General features: G+C 41.5%; 1 protein-coding gene and 1 long non-coding RNA gene across 10 annotated transcripts in view; one reads left to right on the top strand and one right to left on the bottom strand.

Annotated features, from left to right (window-relative positions):
- LOC136347922 (uncharacterized) overlaps positions 1-4652 on the bottom strand; it is a 62612-nt gene extending 57960 nt beyond the window's left edge. Inside the window, exon 1 of the long non-coding RNA XR_010733551.1 lies at positions 4495-4652. This is a non-coding gene — a long non-coding RNA (uncharacterized lncRNA). The remainder of the gene's footprint in view (positions 1-4494) is intronic.
- Ten-m (teneurin transmembrane protein Ten-m) overlaps positions 1-21723 on the top strand; it is a 95178-nt gene that overhangs the window by 29882 nt on the left and 43573 nt on the right. For 6 of the 9 annotated variants that reach the window (XM_066298281.1, XM_066298290.1, XM_066298289.1 and 3 more), the window contains exons 2-3: positions 7030-7096; positions 16072-16287. In XM_066298281.1, coding sequence (XP_066154378.1) covers positions 7081-7096; positions 16072-16287 — 232 coding nt within the window. In that variant the 5' untranslated portion in view covers positions 7030-7080. The remainder of the gene's footprint in view (positions 1-7029; positions 7097-16071; positions 16288-21723) is intronic. The other 3 variants (XM_066298285.1, XM_066298284.1, XM_066298286.1) reach the window with 2 other exon arrangements.

The raw sequence follows: 21723 nt of genomic DNA, 5'->3' as shown, positions 1-21723 counted from the left end.
TTGTCACAGAAACGTCAATAAGGGTTTCCGTCCGAGCCCTTGGCAAAGAGTGAAATTCAATTTGAGTTCCTTTCAGCTTTGTTGTTCAGTCATCGTGCGGCTTCGGACATTCGAGCGTGAATGACACGATATTCCGCAATTGTCAAATCACATCTAGTTTTAAGCGGGCGATTTTTCCCAGTTTTTAGCGCGGTATAATCGCGCACGAATGCTCATTACGTTTTCATGAACGAACTTCTTCAAGTTTCTTCGACGTGGTTATTCGAAATTTGATTTTTTTTGCCAGAAAATGGGAGGAACCGCGAAAGCATCATCAATGCTAACATGTGAAGAGATGTTGCTTTGTTTCTAAAACCTTCTTGAGAAAAAGCTTCGCTTCCGTTTGACGCGTTTTTATGGATCGACGTGTTGGTTTGTTTGTAGTGATATGATCAAACACCAGCTCATCACCTCAAATTAACCTTCTGGAGTAATAATATGGACAGATTTGGACCGGGATTTTTCAGGGCCTCAAATATCTAACGTACTCACGTTTCCTACAATTTAGTTTCGTTGATTTTCGTTTTTTCTCACGATTTCTCCCTGGGCAATGAAGACGGTCACCAAAACGTCAACAACGACTATTATCCTGGCCCTGTATCAAGGGCAAATCTTGATCTCAATCAATTTTAGCTGCGAATAGTGCACAATTCCACCCCTATTGGTGTGCGGGGCGTTATACCAAATAGAATAAAAGCGAAATTAAATCCAATATGGCTGTCTTAGCTTAATGTCCCGATTGCACATTAAAGAAGACTAATTGGCAAAAAAAGCAAAGGAATACAAAAATTAAAGGAAACCGTAGCCAATATATTACGCCTTCCAGACAATTCGAGTCATTAGAGAGGAATGCGAGAAATTGTTTTTTTTAACGTATAACTCATCTGACAAAGGGGAACGCCTGCAATTAGTACGACTATGACAGTTTTCTACACAGAAACGACGCCACACACATCGATTTCCTCGGTTTTTTTTCACAAAGACACGTGGCCGAAAACCACGCAAGTGGGAAAACGGAGTCCAATTTCATACTTGATGAAGTTAATAATCGAAAGGGCGTAAGTTTTGATTCGGAACGAGCTGAAAAATTAACCCTTATTTTCTCCCCCTAATAAGCGTGTGTGCCGCCCTAATATGAAAATTCGAAATAAGCGGCAGCGTGAAACGCGGAACGTGAGGCGTCGTACAAGTTTTGCCATTCATAACGTGTGATTAATGATAATTATTATTGTGCTACTCTGTATGAAGTCATAAATTTTCAACCCCTCCTTCGAAAGGGGATTTTTACGCAGGGTGGAAATTCGCGATGGAAACGAGTTTCTCTGGAAAAATGTCCATGGGGAAAGTCAATGAAAGTCATATTCAGGCCAAAGGGAGACGGGGGGTTTCAACTTTTGACGTCTCGGGAGTAAGTGAATTTTAAAAATATCTCAAATTAATCGTTCCATTTTATCTCATTGCGCTTGATACTGCACTGGTTTTTCTGCCGATTGTAATCTATGCATTTTATCATTTTATAATTAAAGTATCTATATTTAAAGACAAAATGGCAGCTCCCAGTGGCGTATCAGGACACCTGAAATTATAAAGCAATTCAAAATTCATCGAAAGATTAAATTCAGACTTGAACCCCCTCTTTCCAGCCCCCACAAGACAAGCGATTCCGCCCATCATCGAGGACACTTTCTTCCGATGTATATAATCATGGCGCACGTATAATTTATCGCTTAATTCGTGGTAATTTAAATGAACAGAACTTAGATAATTATAGAGCAGCGGATATTGCGCACATATAAATTGTAAAGACGGCCTAAAAAGTCGCTGTTTGGTGTCCGTGGGCGGTATATATTTACTGAAATTATTATATTGGCGCGTAGTCCATTGGCGTCGTTAAAAATAAAACAAAAACGGAAATCCGCCCTGATAAACCAGAAACGGCAAAGATTCCGCTTACAATTTGCCGTTTTTTGTGGAGCGGTTTATCGCCCATGAGTTTATTGGGGAGAGAGGCACTGTTCGCGGACGATCCAGCCATCATTAACGAACCCCGCCGAGGCAATTCACGAGAACTTAATGATATTCCTCCTCTACGAAATAGATTCTCTCCAATTTGGCTGTAAAAGTGTTAAAGCAAACGGACTCGGCGTATAACAGCAGCCGGGGGCTCCGTGTAGAAGCGCGAAATTAAACTCATTATTTGCTTTAATCCGACCAAGCAAATGGCCCGAAGAACAATATAGAATTCGCAGTTGTGCTTTATTAAATACCGAACCGGACAATTAGGGAAACGCAATATGTGACGCCATTAAATACCGAGCTAACTGGGGATAGTGCGGAATAATTGAGCATTGCCCCTGACTTATCGGTCTGTACAGAGACCTGGACAGAGCCAGATTGAGCATAGCATCGAGGGATTCAAACATTTAAGTCCGCCACAAATTACATTAATATATATATATATATATATATATATAGAAATGTCCGACTATTCTAACTACAGTGAGAGAACAGTAAGTTTCCCAAGTTTTCTTGGGGTCTTCAAGCTTAGAGAACACATCGAGTTCTAGACTTTCCATTCCATAATCTCTATGAACTATCTTATCTATCTATCTATCTATCTATCTATCAAAAAGGTACCTACATTCGCATCACAGCCTAATCTGGCCTGGTTAACACGAAACAGGACATTGCCCGGATAGTCCCCAAAGCCATTTGCTCCAGGCAAACGATAATTTATCCCCATTCAGGGCGGCAACCACCTCCACAATGATTGGCACCGAAAATCACGTCAAGCCACCCCTAGAGAGCGTAAATAATGCCTCTCTGGAGTGTTGGTTAAAAAAATCGAGACGTAGATCCTGGGTCTACGTAACCAGGTGATTCTTCGATTAGTGAGATTGTTGTGTTCGTTTTTTTAATATTATAAAAATTAGAAAAATTACGCCAATGCTGAAGAAGACGCCAAATTTAAGCATAATTGGACCACTGCCACTTGCCCATTATGCATGCTGGCGACGAGCATTTGCTTCCAATAGCAGACACCCAGGATTTTTAACAAGTTGGAATAACATATAGCCCTTGTTATTGCAAGTAAGAAGTGTCCTAAAGACAACCACAGACCGACCGAAAAGTGGCGATAAATCAGCCATAATAGTCGAATAGCCGAACCCTTTAGCGTCGCCGAAAAGGGCTGAGATGCGCCCCCTAAAGGGCGCTTCTCTCTTCATAAATCTACTGTTAACTTTCATTCGAAATTCCGAAGCACTCTGAAAACATAATTGCGTTTCGCGCAAGATAGATGGCGCAATTAGCAAATATTTGCCCGTATTAATTGAAGCAGGAAAAGTCGGGGTCCCACGTGTATATTTATATATTGTGCTTAAGGGCACGTGCTCCTGACGACGAACTAATGATTACAGTGTCGAATATGTATTTCCGTAATATTAAATTGGTACTAAGACACCCCTCACTGGTCAATTAACATATCGCATTATGGGCCACATGACGTCGATAAATCAGCATTTTACACGATCGAATGCTGCTGGTGGATCGACAGATGCCCAAATTTAATTGCCACAGAGACATTCGGAAGGGCGCTTGGCGAAATGTATATTACATGAGATTAAAACCGAAAATGTCCATGCACTCTCATCAGTCTTTGATGATATGCGACCTTTATACCAAAATATTTATGTTCCCCATAAACGAAAGGCAAAAACTTCGGGAGGGACATATTTTAATAAATAAAATTTTTATTGTATTCTGGAGCCATAAAATCCGTGTGTGTTTTTATGGCATTAAACGTGATTCATTCGATAAAATAAGGGACGAAGCGAAGGAAAGAAATGTCATATTTATGCAGATTCCCATCCCGGTGAACTGCTCTTGGCAACATATGCACGTAGTTTTTACATCCATCACCAAGATACCCGACTACCTTCTTATCTTTTCTCCTCTCCCGTTTTGCCGAATTGGGCCGAGTAAATGTTTTTTCTATTCTTTCATTCTCCATCGAAGTAGTTTGGAGGAATTCGTGTTGCTATGCCATTTCTCATTAACTACCTCATAAACCCGGCTTTACCTAAACTGAATAAATATGGCCAACTTCGCTAATGCCCTGCCAGTAGTTCCCCTTGCCAAGTTTTCGTACTTGGCAGGGCGAAACAACGACCTTTACTGGGGTGTGAGGCTTAGGCCCAAAAAACGAAACACAGAATTGAGAATGTTATGTTCAAAATTAGCATAATAATAAATGTTAATTAACAATTGACATAGCAATACACTTGCCGCGTCGCACGTCCGCTGAACAACAAAGTTGGCAACACGGCTCTTTTCAACTGAGTTGCTCGGTCGTCGTGCGACTTCGGGGACCCGAGCGCAAGGGACGCGATATTCCTAGTATTGCCGAATTACATCTATAACATTATATTATAGTCATAAAAGCGAGGTGCTTACTTGTTTCAACGTGGCGTAATCTCGTTCGAATACTCGATACTTATCTACGATGTTAAGCTCCAATTCCGCACAAACTTTTCAAATTTTGTTCACATTTTCACTCGAAATTTGATATTTTTCGCGACCCACACGAGAAGAGACGCGGAGGCGCCATCACTACCCACAGGCGCAGAGTTATTCTTTTGTTTCCAAAGCCTTCTTCGTAAAAACTATCGCTCCCGTGTGACGTATTTTTGTTGGATCACGTGTCGTTTTGCTTATGCCGATGGTGATAAATTTGTTCAATTCTTCTATTTCTCGGGGAGGAAGTTTCGAAGAATTCCCGTTGTTTTCTCACATCCACTTCTCTCATCGACCCCTGCCCCTCCCCCCTCATAAATTCAGCTTTACTTAAAGTGAATAAATATACCGGGGGGTTGATAATTATGCAACAAATATCCCCCGCTTGCCAACTTCGCTAATGCCCCACAAGTATTTCGCCCTACCAAGTTTTCGTACTTTATGCAAATTAATTGTAATTAAGACTTACTTGGATACAGTTAGCCAACTTTTGACGTTCTCTATTTGCCGAAAAAAATGTCGCGATTAATCGGAAGTTGGCGTGATATTAATAAAAGAAGAGAAAGAATTAGAAAGCGAATGCTCGGGGGTGTCTGAGTCGAGGCTCGCGGGACAATCGCATTAAGTCGTTCCTCGCCTTAAGGCTGTATAAGAAAGTTTTCTTTCAAACTCGAGAGGAAAATGTCGCGGCTTTTTATCAAGCTCGCTTAATGACTAATTAAGCCTGATTCTCGTAATAACTCTGCAAAAATACGGATCAGAAATCTGTTCACATTCAGGGCGTTAATAGGGGGCCGGCCTGATTCCAGGCAATTTATTTCAGTGAGGGGTCTGCACGTAATGGCCTTTCCCTCTATATAACTAATAATGAAGGAACGGACCTCCCTTCGGACCAGAGTTGAGCCCCAGTATCAGGCTTCTACAAAGGACTTATATTAATAATTTACAACGCTTTCGGTCACATGTTTTGCGAACCTTTCGACACTTCTTCTGTTCAGTGACGATGTCTCTTTGTGCGAAAACATACAATAAATAACTAATTAAATATTTGTTTAGCGGCACAACGAAATAATAATATATTTTAATAAATTGCCTTGTTAGTAGCTAAAACTAATTACGAGCCAGACGTTATGGAAATAAAAGGAATTTATTAATATTGTGGTTTTTCCGGGAAAAGCGGGCCAGAGAGGAAAAATGTTGAAATTAAACGCGCGTAAAGCGACAAACAGTGCGGACAAACATCAAAGAATTAGGTTGTGAACAACAGAGGAAACGATTCGAATTTAATTATTTTCAATTATTTATGCAAGATGTAATGTGTGACAATTTACTCCGTGATAAATTTAGAGAATTAAGGTCTCATTTGCGGCCTTCGATGTACAAATTTTGAAGCTTGATGAATTTTAACTCTATAAGAAGTTGTTGAAATTCCAAGAAACCCTGCTCAATCATGGAAGAAATTAAGCTTAAAGAAGGCTCTGCCCTGAGTTTCACCAATGAGCCTCTAAATATAAAGTTTCGCTGATACTGAAGTTAACTCTTTGAGTTAAGTATGACTGATGCGTTGCGACTAATTACGAAGATCAAGGAGAAAACCTGATACTGAAATGAATTTTAAGAACTTGCGGAGCATAATATACAGAAATTATTTGATGCGGACATGAGTTTTATAATTTCTTCAGTCAAGCAAAAGTGCACTTAACTTAGAGTTTTCGAGGAAAACTTCCTACTCATTATCACGATTCTCCACTCGTTATCTAGATTTTACTTCAGTTTCAAAGTTTTGAGAGAATTTTACTCCTCAAAATTTTGTGAGTCTGCAAAAGCATTTTGGCACGAATCCGCCGTATCAGGGTTTTTGTGGACACTCTCTTCACCCCCTGTGGCTTAAAAAAAGCATAATTTATGTCTTTGAGCTCGATAGTCCCTCCGCTACATAACCGCACATAAACCAGTTAGCGAGATGCCGTAATTCTCCTGGCCAGACAGACGCCATTATTTCAAGAATCCCCCCTCCCTGCATTTATCGCAGGGTGCGTATTTTCATTATGTGAAGTTTCCCCAACTTTCCTACAAGTCTAAACTTTCGGAGTTGTATCGGTAAAGCAGAGGAATCCTGCTCCTTGGGGAAATCTAAAAATCCCCTTTTCCGGGTTTGATTTTTAAGATTTTCTCCTATGAAAAGAAAGGAAATTTCAAAGGCGAAAAGCATGATACGAGACATTACTTAAGTTTATTGAAAAATCGCCGCGTACTGGGTATATCAGATGGCGCAGCTTTTAGTCCATAAACTCTGTTTTTGATCCGAGCACACACAAAGGGCCCGGAAGTTGCGATACTTTCCCGACTTCCTATCTGTATTTTTATTTCTCTTAAAAGAGGGTTTTTATTGAGATTCCCGACACTTTTAAGAGTGATTTCATAAGTAGCTTTTAAGTCGAGAGATAGTGATTTTAATGCGACTTTCCTTTGCAGGTGAGTGTGTGTCCTTTGGCCTAGCTACCAGACACATGCGCCCGCTTCGCAATGAGCTACCCGCAAGGTTTGTACACATATAGATTTTTTTTGGCAATAAAGAAGTGACATTCAATTCAACAAATTGCTTTTGTCACAAATTTCCTCTCTGAGGTCGAGCACGACCGCGACTAATTGTCAACCGATAAATAAATAATCCGATTCACTGAAGGAAGAGAAGGAACGAAATCGGAGAGGATGGGAAACGAGACAGTGGCCGTAATTGATTGGGGCATTTTTATTTCGGACCTTTCTTCTGGCGACATTATTTATGGATCGCCCATTTCCGAGATCAAGCCATTACGCCCTGGATTCGTGCGAATTCACCTCGATTCCAGATTAGGCCTTTCCAGAGAAAAAATGCAAAATACTGCTCACTTTTTTTTCATTAAAGCATCTTTGACGCTTTAATAAAGTGGGTTTCATCCGACGTCATCGGACGACGGTGATGGGGAGATTCCAGTTTCTAATTAAAGGATGATTTTGGCAGGAGGACAAAGTAATTTTCCGCCCTACAGCTTACCCTATTAATGCTAACGTAAAGACATTACAAAGGTAGGGTCACTGCGGAACCGCCCGATCGGGTTTCCCAGCTTTATAGACAGGAATTAGAATGTTACAACCTTGTTCCAGGAGGAGATGAATGAGAATTAAGCATGTTTTACTCACGGAGAATGGTCTCCATTAAGGAAATTAAAAAACATATATACTGAGAAAGTAGAGGTTATGCACCGACGAATTTCGGACTAAGGGAGTCCTGAGATGTCGTGTATGAATCGCAAAATTTGGAGCTCGATTGATAAACAAACCGTTGTGCAATAGAGCCCCCTTTGAACACACCGCGTAAGCCACCAAAGACTGAATATTTCGAAAAATTGCCAAAAGAGACAATCTACGCCCTTGAACTTCGAACAGCATAATCTGCGAGATAGTGTGTATGAACCCTCAGGTTGCAGCCAGATTGGTGAAGAAGCAGTGGCGTCATGGATCGTTTTGGCGAACGCCGCTAAAAACATTTTACGAATTTTCAGCATCTTTAAAAATTGCTACTTTCCTAATAGATCTTCTACACCAATCAAATTCGGTTCGTATGAGCCCCCGAGTTATTGCGTTTCAACGGCAAAATTTGCACAATCAGATTCGTAAGGAACATTGGCGTGGAACAGCTGCAATTAGTAGTTACGTTAAATTACACTTTGAAAATCTCGTACGTGTGAGTTAAGGGAAAGATACGTAATGAATAAGCAACATCACAAAATCGATGTTAAAAACACCTCCTTACTGGGAATTTCCGATATTTATCCAGAATCAAAGTGTTCCCGTATAAAGATATCTAGAAGCAGAGTTACTGCAGCTGTTCCTGGGGCACGCTTTGAGGCTGTTCCCCAGGGAACCCCCGATCCGACGTAATTCCGGCTTTTCCCACAGGAATCTGCATGATTGTCGGGAGATGCCGCCTTGAATACGACGCCAAACGTACCATTGTTATGTAAAAATTCGACTGCTGTCGAATATTCACGCACTTTCCTGCTGCCGCTGTCGGGTTTCCTGCTGATGTGTCGTCGCTTCGAATTTCCCGTAAATCCCTTAAGATTTGTATAGGTAATTTCGGGTGAAAAGGAGACGGAAATTACGTTTCATTTCATATCGCGGAGCAATTTATTCGGATTTTTTCGAAGGGAGCAAAGAACCCCTTCAAGGTACTGCGACATGCAAAAATTTAAATCTGAAAGAACAATGATGGATAGAGTCTACGTATACACTGTTCGTTCCTTTGTGAAAGTGCCATCTTTCGATTTAACGGGAGCTTCATAAAACTTGCCTGAAATGATGGGGAGCGTCAGGAAGCGACCAGGCGAAAATATTGTCTCGGCAGCATATTGTTTTATTTCCCTTTTTTGTTCCTGAAGGAGAGATTTCCAGGTTTTTTCCCTTTGTCCCGCTTCTTGCCTCCACTAATTTGTTTTTGAATCAGGCGTTACAGATATCGCGCCTTCTCTCGTTGCAGCCATAAAATTTCATTTATTTCGCAAACGGTTAGAGTGGACATCTAAAATATCAATAAAATGAAACGCTGAGCACGTCTCGTCGTTCCCTCTTCAGTGGCACATCAGACCAATCAATTCAGCCAATTTTACGAGGTCGTAAACGATTTACATTTGTGACTTTCCAAAATCTTGATGAAACGAGTTTCAGTCGCATTTCTTGCGCCATAAACTTTTCGTATCATACAGGGTAATCCATTTTTAGCCTCTATAATAAACTCAACACTACGAAGCACAATTTCGCCGTTAATTTAGCAGAGTGGGGCAATTAGGCTCGAAATTATCTCCGAGGATTTCTAATTTCTAACTTGGAAACTTTAACTGCGGCTTTGGGGATTTGTTTTCCGTTTCCGGGCTGGGAAACAGATACGGCAATGTCCTGGTCTTAGTCGACGATACTTAATAAAATTGCATTGTTGCCACGTTCATTTTATGTTTATGCATCTCGAAACTGAGGCACTCGATGGTAAATGTAGCCGGGAGTCACTGCAAAGCAAGTCCAACTGAAGTTCAGGGAATTGGCCGAAACGTAGCTCCAAGTAAGTTTTAAGGGCAGACAAATAGGATGAAGAGGAATTAAGCATTTTAGTAATAAACTGTAGCACATGTAGCCGGGGCGATTACAAGGCAGTTCGGCTCAAAAGTTGAATTCCACCGCCAGTGTCCCGAAATGCACGAAAATGTAGTAAATGTAGTCAATAGCAACCCGAAGTTCATAGTAATTTTAGACGGCAGAACATTTTTCTTGCGGCATTAAATCACTGAAAAACAACCAGGATTGCCTTGGAACGAGCTGTGATAAATGTAACTGCACGAGGCTACAGTGCAATAATTCAGGTTGATTCAAAGGCTGAGGAAGGAAATTAAATCACACCACGAGCGAATTTTAGGTGGAAAATAAGTCTGCTGAGGCTTTGAGCAGGTGGACAATAATTTAAAAAAATAGGTAAATGAAGTAAAGACGCATTGCGGTAAGTGTAGACTGCACCAACTACGTTTGAGCTCAAATCTAATTGAAATGTCCACGATCCGTTTTAGTAAAATTGCATATGATTTTAGACGGCAAAAACGCAGAGCAACTTGCGATAAATGTAGCTGCGAACGGCTACAGTGCAATCCGGATTGGTTCGAAATTTGAGGATCAGTCTGCAGATGAGTTTTATGAGCAAAAATACGTTTGTCGATTGATGGAACGTCTTGATGCAAGTTTAAATGAAATTATAGTGAATGTAGCTGAATGCGGCAATAGAGCAATTTAAGGTAACCCGAAGACCGAAAGAGTTTTATGTGCAAAGGCGCAAGTAGTGAGTTTGGAAGAAATTACCGGTAATAAATGTAATCGGCAATGGTTAGGACAAACACGTGTCAAAAAAGTTGAAACTGAGGTGAGGGAGTCGACAACGCTGATTTAAATCAAGCTGAATTTCAGACCTCAAGAAGGAGAATCTTTTGAGGATTTTTCGCTTTTCGAAGATTTCCATCAATCTAGATCAACCTGAGAATTGTAGCTCTTTTTGTTTCTTCTTCTGCGGTTCGACTTCAGGAGCAAAAACGAGTGGGTTAAACCGTTAATAGGTCAACACGTGAACTTTTCGTTGCACTGCTTTTTCTGTAAACGATAAATAATAAAATTTCAGCCAACACACACCGGAATTCATTATAAATTTACCGTCCCAAATTGCATGACTACCACTGGCTGCTTCATAAATTTTATTAACATAGAGTCTATAAATCGCTGGAAATAGGTTAGCTGCATTAGCCCTAATACATGCTCAATTGCGATTTTAAAGCGCGTAATTACTAAGAAATTCACTTGTATGTACACGAATTAAACAAGAGAAAAATCGTTCAACAAACTCATTACAGTGAAAATTCAAGTTGCTGTTTATACGATTGTGTTTAATACACACCGCAACAAATAATAGAAACACAGCTAACAAATGGAACAGAGAACAAAAAACCATATTAATGACTTCGGCAGTGAATCGAAATTGAAATAATTTAATTAAATGCGTTTTATTTCCCCGGTAATAAATGCATGTTTCCATTATTGATAGATGTTAATGAAGTCATTACTAACACGTTTCAGAGGATTAATTCAATTCCAGGGATTAGGAAAAAACTCCCGATCTAAAGAGACATCTGGATACAAAGACGACGGCGGTCGCTGACAGGGCGCGTAAGATGGGTCCCCAGGGGCTGCAAGGCTGATTGCTCGGGTTATTTATTAGCTGCATTGATTTCGTTATATTAAAAGGGGTAGTAGTAATTAAAAGAGTGCTGATAAACAAGTTATTGATGAGAAAATAACCTGGAGCGTTTGTTATTCCATGAAAGTAAACACCAGAAGATTGCTTCTCCGCTACGTAGAAAAATCTCATTTGAATGAGTTCGATCCGAGCAAAAATTGTTTAAAAATTTGAATTTTGCGGAAAATTGTGTGAGAAGTTAGTAGCAATACTTTCCAGGCGTATTGTAATTCTAGAGGTGTATGTAGGTTCGAAAAGCACTTGCTCAAACTTTCTGGGTTCTACGCAGCTAAATGTGTGCTTTTGTACTTAAATTTGTTTGTTTTGCCGCCGACTTTATTAATGAACGCCCTCGACAAATTATCTCCGTGTCTGTAAACTTCACATGAAACGTCGTAGAACCGAGCGACAGCCCCTACGGTTTTCAAAATCTTTAAATCGTACAAAAACGCCACAAATAAATAGAAATATCGAGTCAGAAATGTTCGCTCGCCATTGATTAGTGGTATTTTTGGAGAATTTGACCTTGATAACACAGTTAAATAGACCAAAAGGAACTCCACATGTCTCGAAACCAAATTTAGGGAGAATTAATCTGAGGCGCATTCCAATAGATGGAGCTCCCAGTTCATTTTTTTTGCGGCTGAGTAACTCGACTGATACTCGATAGATGGACAACTGAAAGAGTTACATTCACCATTGTCGAGAAAAAAATGTTTCCTCGAGTAAAATCCATTATTGGTGACCAATTTGGTTAAATAGGTCAACACTGATGATTTTGCAGACAATTTAGTGAGGCTAAAACCGCAGCAATTATTTTTTGCAGCATAAACACTACGTGTTTATGGGGCAAAATCAAGCGGAGCACACCGTGTACCTCCGGCACACCTGAATACAAAAATTTCTCATGTTTGCTCAGCTACACACGCCACACGCCTTCGTCGAATCTAGCGCTTTTTGCTGCGGCATCGTTTCGTAAGGGGTTTGCACTGCTCTTTGTTAAAATACCTTCCAACTAGTAAATCTGAATGCTCGCAGAAATGTCTCTTGATTGAATGAGTTAGAAAACCAATTTTCCAACACTGCGAATATTATAATTTCAATTTTCCACATACCCACTCTGAGGGTCATAATTCACATATAAACTGAAGCTCTCCCTTCCTGGGGAGTAACGGCTGACTAAACTCCAATTTTAAATTGGCCCGGTGCAAGGTACGCATAAGGGGGGGACGTAACGAGGACCCCACGCAATTGTTTTTTCTTACGCCCTATGAAAAGTTGGATCGATGCTAAAAGAGCAAAAGGTAATGTCCCGATAAAGGCCGGGGGGAAGTGGGCAATTTGTATGGAAATTTTCTTTTGTCGAGTGTTATTATTTTGCCCGCCACAATAAAACATGATAAGGCGAGGGCCTATTTAGTTGTCGCGCTATTTCACACCCTCGTGCCTTTTCGAGGATAAAAAAGGACCTGGACAAAAGAACCCCCTCCTCTTAGCCAATTATTCTTTGAAGATGTAGAAAAGGGGTATTTTTCACATTTTCCTCCTAGAAGCTTTCAGGGAAGTGACGATCATATCCCACTCAATTATGAAGCAACATAGTTTTTTGCATTAAATTTGCCTGGGGAAATAATTCATACACATGCATTCTCCGCTTCGGCAAATTTCCTTCAGTGTACATTTTCCTTTATCCGGGGCTTTGCCGTATTTTCTTGTTTTCGTTTTTACAGTAACAAGATTATAGTATGTAAAAGCCGCCCTGACATGGACTGTTCCCAAAGATGTTTTCTTTATATTTCGCTCGCAAAACTCGCCTAAAAATTGCCATTTTCCCGGAGCCGAGCAGGTAAATATAATAAGACAAACAGTGGAAATGAAAATCGGTTAAGCCGCAAGCTTCCTTCAGAAGACAGAGAGTGGCTTTAATTTTCAGTAGTCGTGTCTTACGTCTAATAATATTGAAATAGGACCCGGCCTGTCTCTGGAGCAATTTCCTTTCCTTGTGTGCATTCGCGGTCGCTTGCTGGGAAAACTCACTCAGGTTTATGTAATGGAAATTTCAAACTCCCGTTTCCGGGCTTGTAAAACTTGCTACCGAAGCTTCTAACTAGGACAGAGTTAATTTTTTCAGTCCCGGCAACTTGCAGCAAATGCGCCTTTGAAATATTTATACTCTCCGATATATCTGATGGAAATCCCTTATACGTTCCTGCTATGCTAACCGATATTTATTTTTCATTCCCCGGAAAATGCATTTATCTATTACTCAGACAATTCTCCGACGGGACGGCCTTTAATGCGCATTCTCTTTTTATCCACTATATTCTTGTTTACTCTGCAGAGTTGCCAACATCTGACAAGGCAGTTAAGTAGCAGGCAAGTTTGACTGGATTTGGAAAATTTTTAATTATAATGCACAGCGTGACGTATGAATTCCAGAAATTTGAACTCTGGGCACACCGTTCCTTGACACGATATTCCAGTTCAAGATGCATGCGGCGGCCAGCGCGCTCACCGGATTTAGTCCCATTGGATTAATAGTTATGGGAAATTATGAAAAATCTAATTCAACTGACTTGAGTACGTGACGTGTCGATCGTTCCGAATTGCCTTAACGTACCTTCAGGCGAGCAAGTGCAGAAATTCCACCTCTCATAGACAAACGTTATCATCAACTGATGCTTTAATGACCTATTTTTTAAGTAATTTTTCAAACTGTAACAGCTGTATAAACGACAAAACCCGAAGTCAGGTTCTTCCGCAAATTATCCCCTGAATAACACAAAAGGGTGCCTGGAAATAATAATCCCCGCATGCAGGGTATACATATGTACCCAGTACTCGTAAAGAGATGGTTATCATACGCAACCTACCTCCATTGTGTATGTTGAATTAATTTCGGTGCTCTGATTAGACCGAATTCGTTTCAATGAGAGAGAGCCCTATTGTTACGGAGTCGTGCCGCGAATGGGGGCCATTTGCACCCCACGGAAAAATCACGTTATAAATGGGTTGTTTTGTTACAAATAGTTGCGACATTTTTCATTATCGCGTGCCCGGCCAAATGGGCCTTGAAGTGATGAATATGGGAATATTTTCGTTGATGGACACGATGTGGGGAGATGTTCGAGGTAGGCAGCAAAGTGAAGTAAATCCTGGCACAAAGGGGCCTTGCAGAGTGCAAGTGAAGCGGCGATAAGCCACACGCGATTACCGACAAACAGCATATCTTTCTTCATAAAACTCGGACAGGTTAATTGTTAACGTGCACTATACAGGGTGAAAGCACGTTAATTTGGAAAGAAGCTATTAAAGTTGGGAAAGTTAATTTCCTGTTCCTTTCTGGCTTCAACCGATCTGGATCGTCGGGGCAGGACGGACTTTGTTGCGTGTGTGACACGTTGATACTTTCCGCTTTGTTTTCGTGCCAGTCACTTTTTAATGAAAATTTCACCCCGTTTTAGTTTAAAAGCGGCCCTGCTCCTGCTGCATAGGCCGAAGAAATCCGAACGAGTTCGAACGGTGCGGGTGTCTCCTGCAGGATCAATACGGGACGACAGGATTTCGAGCTTCGGGCCATGGAGAATTTCCGCCTCTCAAATCCATAAACATTTAACTTCATATGCATCAGATGTTACAGTCACCGAACTTGATGAAAACTTAATCCCTGAAAAATGCACCAGGAGATACATGAATCATGACCTTTCGTTCGAGGGAAAGGGCGACAACGTTCCTGCCATTATTTAAGGGACTTCTTTCGGAAATAACTTTTTCATTTTCCTGGCAGTGAGACCGCAGCCGGTCGCCCTCAATTATTCACTCGGAAATGTGGAACACTGTGCCGAACAAAACATGCCGCTTTTCGTGCTTGTTCGGACTTACATCAAAAATTTAGAATGTCCATAATGGAATATCCAGAAGGAGGGATATATGGGGTCGTTCACTAGGCCCAATGTTGCTTGATTCAACTGTTTAGGAGCTATCGGGCAGTCAGGGAAAGAGAAACTCTCAAGTTTCACCCTTTAAGAAAGCTGCAGAGACTCAGATGGGGATGGCTGATACTCGGTGAATTTATTGTCAAAACGCCTTTTCCAAGTGAAGAAAAACGACTGGATTTCCATTCCCTCATAGAGATACGGCCGAGTTTGGAACATGTTCTGAGCTAAAATACGTGTTCATAGACCGAATGGGGACGAAGCAGAAATTTTACAGGCGGTGAGTAAAATATTAAAACCCCCTAAAAGCAGTAAACGGCAATGAATTGGATTCTCCATTAGGTTCTATATAACCCTTCTACTTGACAATGGCGGGAGTAGAAAAAATGACGCATCTCATGAGGCAGCGCGGGGAGTCCTGAAAAATTCATAAGTATCGCGTGTTTAAAATTCATATCACTCAAATCCTTCACCCATGAGACACTGGAGCGTTTTGCAGGAATATCACGGCACTGTTGAAGCAAAATCCCCATTTTTCCCCGTTAGAGTAATTTCAAGCATGAGTTGGCCGGCACACTCACCAGATCTTGCTCCATCGTATTATTATTCATGGAGAATTATGAAAGATCTCGTTATGCTCAAATAACATACCGCGTAATCGGGCGAACCCTAAGGAACCTGCACCGACTCCCCATCGCGACTTCGATCGTCAAATTAAACCAACCAAAATTTCCTTTTTGCAAAAACGCTAACGCGAAACATTTTACCTTGCAGGAAAGGGGCGTTTATATCCCGCTTACAGTCTGAGCGGTTCCGAGGGTGAAGAATCGGTAGGGCGCAGATACGGCGACCCCCACACCTACCAACACCCCCTCTACCAGCAGCCAGCGGGATTGAGCGACACCCCCACCTCAGAAAACGCCTCAGACGCCACCCTTACCGACTCAGAACTGGCTCTAGCCAGGGATTCTACCCTTCTGGTGCATAACGGTGAGTTTCAGGGAGATTAAATTATAGTTTAGGTTCCATCAGAGGGGAAATTGATATAAAACGGTAATCCCCTAAATGCGGAACGGGCGTAATTTGAAATGGAAAAGCTTCGGATAAATTTTGCTTATGGCCTTTTGCGATCCTGGACTTCAAACGTATGAGAGTCTATTGATGTGTAGCGAGGCATTTGGCGAATCTCTATGCCCAATTAACTTTTGCTTTTACCTTGAATTTCATAGTTTTGTGATATACTGAAGGAAAAGGCAATTTCTCTTGTATTGAAATATCTCTGCCACATGGACCGTTGTGTCCGGCTTGTCAAAGGACAATTCCTCCCTCAGGAATTGTCCTTGTAAAATATAAACGCCATTCGGGTCCACTAGTTCAGGAATTATTTTACCCACGGGCGATGTAATTTTCATTTGCAACCGCAGTGAAATTTTTCCCTTCGATGATTTCCGGTAATACTGCAGATAACATTCACGGTAATAGTCAATGCGGCTAAAAAGCGATGAAGAGAGTCGAAATCGTCTCGGCTAAAGCCCTTTCGTATCAATCGCAACTCCATTTCAATTTATACGTATTTGAAGATTTTCTTTCAGTTCGGTTGCGGATTTTAATTTCTTAGACCCATTGAAAAACGGAGGATTTGTCCCTAAATTCGGGAAAATTGCATTTTTGGGATGTGATTTGGACGCCCAAATGTATGATAAAATAAAGGGAAAATCTTCAAATACAAGGAATAATTGGAAATTGAAAAAGGTCGATAAATTCGAAACTTCAAAGGGATCGTTTTCTGTTGCTACTTGCTGGGCCCTACTCCCAGTCTTTTGCTCAATCAACCCGGACTTTTACTCGAGATACTCCCGTAATAATCGCAGTTTCCACGGATAATTCCGACTTTGTAAGAGCGATTTACTTATTTCGGTATTAGGGAGGGAGACTTGATTAAATTTCATTTCGTTCCTTTTATAGAGATGATCGCAGAGCGTGTGGAAGAGCCGATCCAAGACTCAGTTGATGCCGATCGGGCGTTCAGCTCGGTCAAAGCTGTTGGAACATTCGGAAACGCATGCAATCCTGGTGTGCCCCCTCGAAAGCCAGTCGGCCACCTCGTTTTTTGCCTTTCGACCACCAAAAAGGACGATTTTTCCGTTAATTTTCGATCGTTTTAAATCACTTTTAGCATTCTGTCTTTCCCTGCTTGCTACGCCGCTGCTTCCCGCCGCATTGATTTATAAAACTCCGGTTCTCTAAAAAAATCCTTCGCGCTCTAATAATCGTCAATAAAAGTCAGTAGCGCATTTGGATTTTCCCGAGGTGACAAACATGTTCAGAAATCGAGATGAGGGAAATTTCTTTATATTTTGTCCTGTCCCATCTCGCGCTTTCCTGGCCTGCCGATCCAGTTAGCATGACGTAAAACAATCTCTAAGGTGTCCAAGTCCGCACAAGTCATAGGCGTGCTTGCACTTGCCGAGGTCACAGACATTTTCGAAAATCCTGTGTAAATTTCTCGACACTTTCTCCCTCCTTTAAAACCGATCGCTCTCGATGGGAAAAATTGAAAACGTTTAACCGGCAATTTAGAAAATTCCAGCTGAAACGTGCATCACACGTACCACCAAAAAATTGAATTCTCAAAAATATCCAGAGCTCCCGTTACGAGAGAGCATCTCGTGATTCGCATTCGGTAACACGTCGATGGCGTTATATATAATAATTTCGGACGTTCATGGACGTAATGGAGAAGTTGGAAATGAAACCGGGGAGCACCAGAAAACGCACTTTAATAAATTGAATCCATTTTAAAAATTAGAAATCCCGGGCCCCGATGATTTAATGGCCAGAACGTAGAAGCGCAGGGCAAATATTTGTATCGCTGAAATTAGTGAAATCCCATTGATGCCACCGGGCGAAATTAGATTCTGTGTGCTTGAGAATAACGGTTTAGTGCTTGAGAGTGCTCTGCCACTGGAAATTCTGGTTTCGACATAATGGACTTATGTTTGCTTTCATATCGGAAGCTGAAAGGAGTCGTCGAAACTTCGGCTGAGGGTCACTAAAGCAACAACGACGCAAAATGTGCCCTAACTGATCGTTATACGATTCACGTTTCTTCACAAATTAAAGGTCTTTCAATCGAGGGCAGAAACAAGCTCCGTTCCATGATCCAGGCGCTTTCCGAATTCATTGTGATTAGGGCGTGCGTCGAAGTAATCAATCACTGCCTGTCTATTACCATCGCGAAATTTCCATTCGCATTTTTCACCCTGATAAGCGTTTTGCATATACACACCGATTTTCTTCGGAGTAATTTCGCTTTAGGGTCCCATGGGAGGGTTGAAATTTCCAGAATTCTGGCATCAATGGGATACGAACATTGTCAGGAATTATTAGGGATTAATCCTGAAACTGCCATTAAACATTAAAATCGACAAAGCCACAACCTAATTCCCCTCGGCAAACTCAATAACAACATACTTTGAATTGTAAAATATCCGTCCCTCGTTTGTATTGTGTATTCCATATGGGTTCAGGGCGCAAAAGGCATCGCTCGCGTAACATAATTCCAGAACTAGCGAACACCCGCCTGACGATCATATTTTATAAAGCCCTTCCCGATGGATTAAAGGTCGAACCCTTTTACATCCCTCTCTTATTTTCACACACGAGTATTGCGAGGATGAGATCAGAATTATATCAATCTTTAGACTCCCAACAATTGGATTTAGACGTACACACTGAAGACTTTCTCGTTTCTAATTCATGAACTTTGCCTCGAAGAAATGGCGCAGGAAATAAGTCAAAGAAGGGGAGGATGTAAGGGTGTCTGGATCTCATCCAGGGAAGCTCGGAAAATTTATTTTTTTCCCAGTTCATATGACGAGGTAACTCATAACGATTGGAACGTCACCATTGCAGCACTCTCTCTCTCTCTTTCTCTCTTTCCCCTCTCTCTCTCTTTCTCTCTCTCTTTCTCTCTCTCTTTCCCCCCCCCCTCTCTCTCTCTCTCTCTCTTTCTCTCTGCTACAAAATGGCGAGATTATATGTGAAATCAGACATTTCGATTTTCAGTTGTCATCAACTTTGTTTTTTCTCACTGGCGCCATCTCGGATCTTAACATCTTTGAATTCAGCTTCTTCTCCTGATTACCATGATGCGTCACATGTCGAGTTCAGTTCAATGCGACCTTTCATAATTCCCCATAAACAATAATCGAATGGAGCACGATCTGGTGAACGTGCCAGCCAAAGCATGTCCACGTTGCTTGAAATGACTCTAATGGGGAGAAAATGGGGCTTTCGCTCCAGCTTTTTTCCTAATTGAGTTAAGTTGGCCTGGGAAAACAAATGCCCTGTGTTTACCCTCAGCCACCCATACCGCATCTAACGACGATATCTGAGATGGCAAGATAGCATTGCCCTCTCCTCTACGAGTTCAAACCTGCTGCTGCCCGTTCTATTTTGCTTAAATCTTGGGAATCTCGAACTTTCCGAAATCTTCTGCTGTAACAAGAAATCCATACAAACACTTCAACATCGAATTTTACACGAACTTGATTATCGACCGGTTCGAAAACTTGCCCTCAGTCTAGACCGTAGTTAATTGAACGAACTGTCGAATGATCCAGTGCGGGCCCTTCAGAATGATATTTCAAAGGGCCCGTGGCAGTTTTGCTTCGAAGTTATTAACTCTGAGATGAGCGGATATACATTTGACACTTCCCCCAAGTGCCAGAGGTAAAACTCCATTTCCAAGTTGTTCCAGGTTCGATCCATTGGTGGTAGTTTATTAGAGGTACTTGCGATCTCCAGTAATAAACCGAATAAATCCCCTCATATGTCGAAAATCTGCTGACTGCAGCAGGGAAGTATCGTGCACTTATCCACATTTAATAACTACATAAGGAAGTTCCCAGGGGCACTTTCGACTTACAGCCGAGGGGATTTGTGTCGTATATGACATAGTTCAATTAAAATAGGGCCGAGTCAGGACGTTTTCTCATAGGGATTGAATTTGACGATGTCAATAATTCTCCCAAGGAAACTGTGTAGGTGCTGGAAATTAATTACCGGAAGCCTTTTCCGCTTTTTATCTGCAGTTAGAAAAGTTTCCTCTTCCAACTATTTGAACGTCTTTCACGTTCATGCCCCAGAGGAGTGGGTTGCTGAACTTCCAGAGCATTCACTGGAAGGTAAATGTAGCCGATGTTTGCGGCATATTGAAACAGAGCTTTTAGCGGAGCTTTGCTTACTATGGGACGCACGTTCTCAGATTCACTGTCGCGTAAAACACCAACGACAAACTAAGAATTGGTAAATAATAAAAACTCAAAGAGAGGGACCTTTTACTTCTGGGAATGTTCGGGGAAACTTCGGAAATTACGCTCAATTTCGCGGAATTGTAAGTGGAACTTGTGTGTAACGCTAGTGAGAGCAATTCTATGCTGGCTGTTGATTTGTCTGAGAGGAAAACATGGGAGTAGAGCTGCTTTGGCCAGGAACCATGTGACTTCTGAAACGAAAATTGCGCGCCACTGGATTTAGTGCTAGCACCAGGGCTGGCTGGGGTAAACAATTGCGGCTGTTGTTAATCCAAAATTATGCGATAACTTTTTTGAAATGAAACAAAATCTCCTGATGTAGTCTTCAAATGATTTGAAACATCGTAAAATAGACTCGCGCGCCCATGGCCTGAACTCTAGAAGCGGTGGTGCCCTCTAAAAATTGAAAAATTAAAATTTCCTCTGAATATAAGCCAGGGACGTGCTGCACCTTGTTGGCGGGGGATATGTTTCATTAACACTCTTCGGAATTTATTGTCTTAAAGATCTCGTTAGACAATGCGTTTCGAAGAACTGCTGCAGCAATAGAGCTTCACCCCCTTTGTCCCAACAAAAAAAAGTCTTTCTATGAAGAGCGCAAGAATTTAAATTCAGGATGATCGCCTTTAAACATCAAGGGAGAAAGGGGCTCTTTGTTTCAAGAATAGGTATTTCATTACAGCTTCATTTAATTGATTAGTCGTTCCCAACGACGAATATTGCAAGAGACCATGTGGGTTCAAGATCCATATCGAGGAGCAACATTGCAGTTTTGAAATTTGGTGAATTACTGTTGGCCGAAGAGCACCTGTAGAGGCTCGAAATCGCCGAATGTAAACTTTCTAGATCAATGAAGTTGTCCAGTAAAAATGTACAAATTTGATTGGAACTGAGCCGCCCGGAGGATTGGGTATCAACTTACAGGTTATGCTCAATTTATTTGGAGCTGAAGGCGACTTACAGCCTCAAAATCGCTGAAGGCGGACTCACCACGCCAACGAATTCGTCCGCTAAAATATTCCAATCTTGGTGAAAATCCGGCTATTTGGTGGAGGCGTCTTCAGTGATGACTTGCGACTCACACTCAGAACGTTTGCGTGAAGTTCCG

Source organism: Euwallacea fornicatus, chromosome 30, assembly GCF_040115645.1.
Source record: "Euwallacea fornicatus isolate EFF26 chromosome 30, ASM4011564v1, whole genome shotgun sequence".
Lineage (NCBI taxonomy): Eukaryota > Metazoa > Arthropoda > Insecta > Coleoptera > Curculionidae > Euwallacea > Euwallacea fornicatus.
Note: the sequence above shows the minus strand (reverse complement) of the source record. Positions and strands in the feature narration are given on the sequence as shown.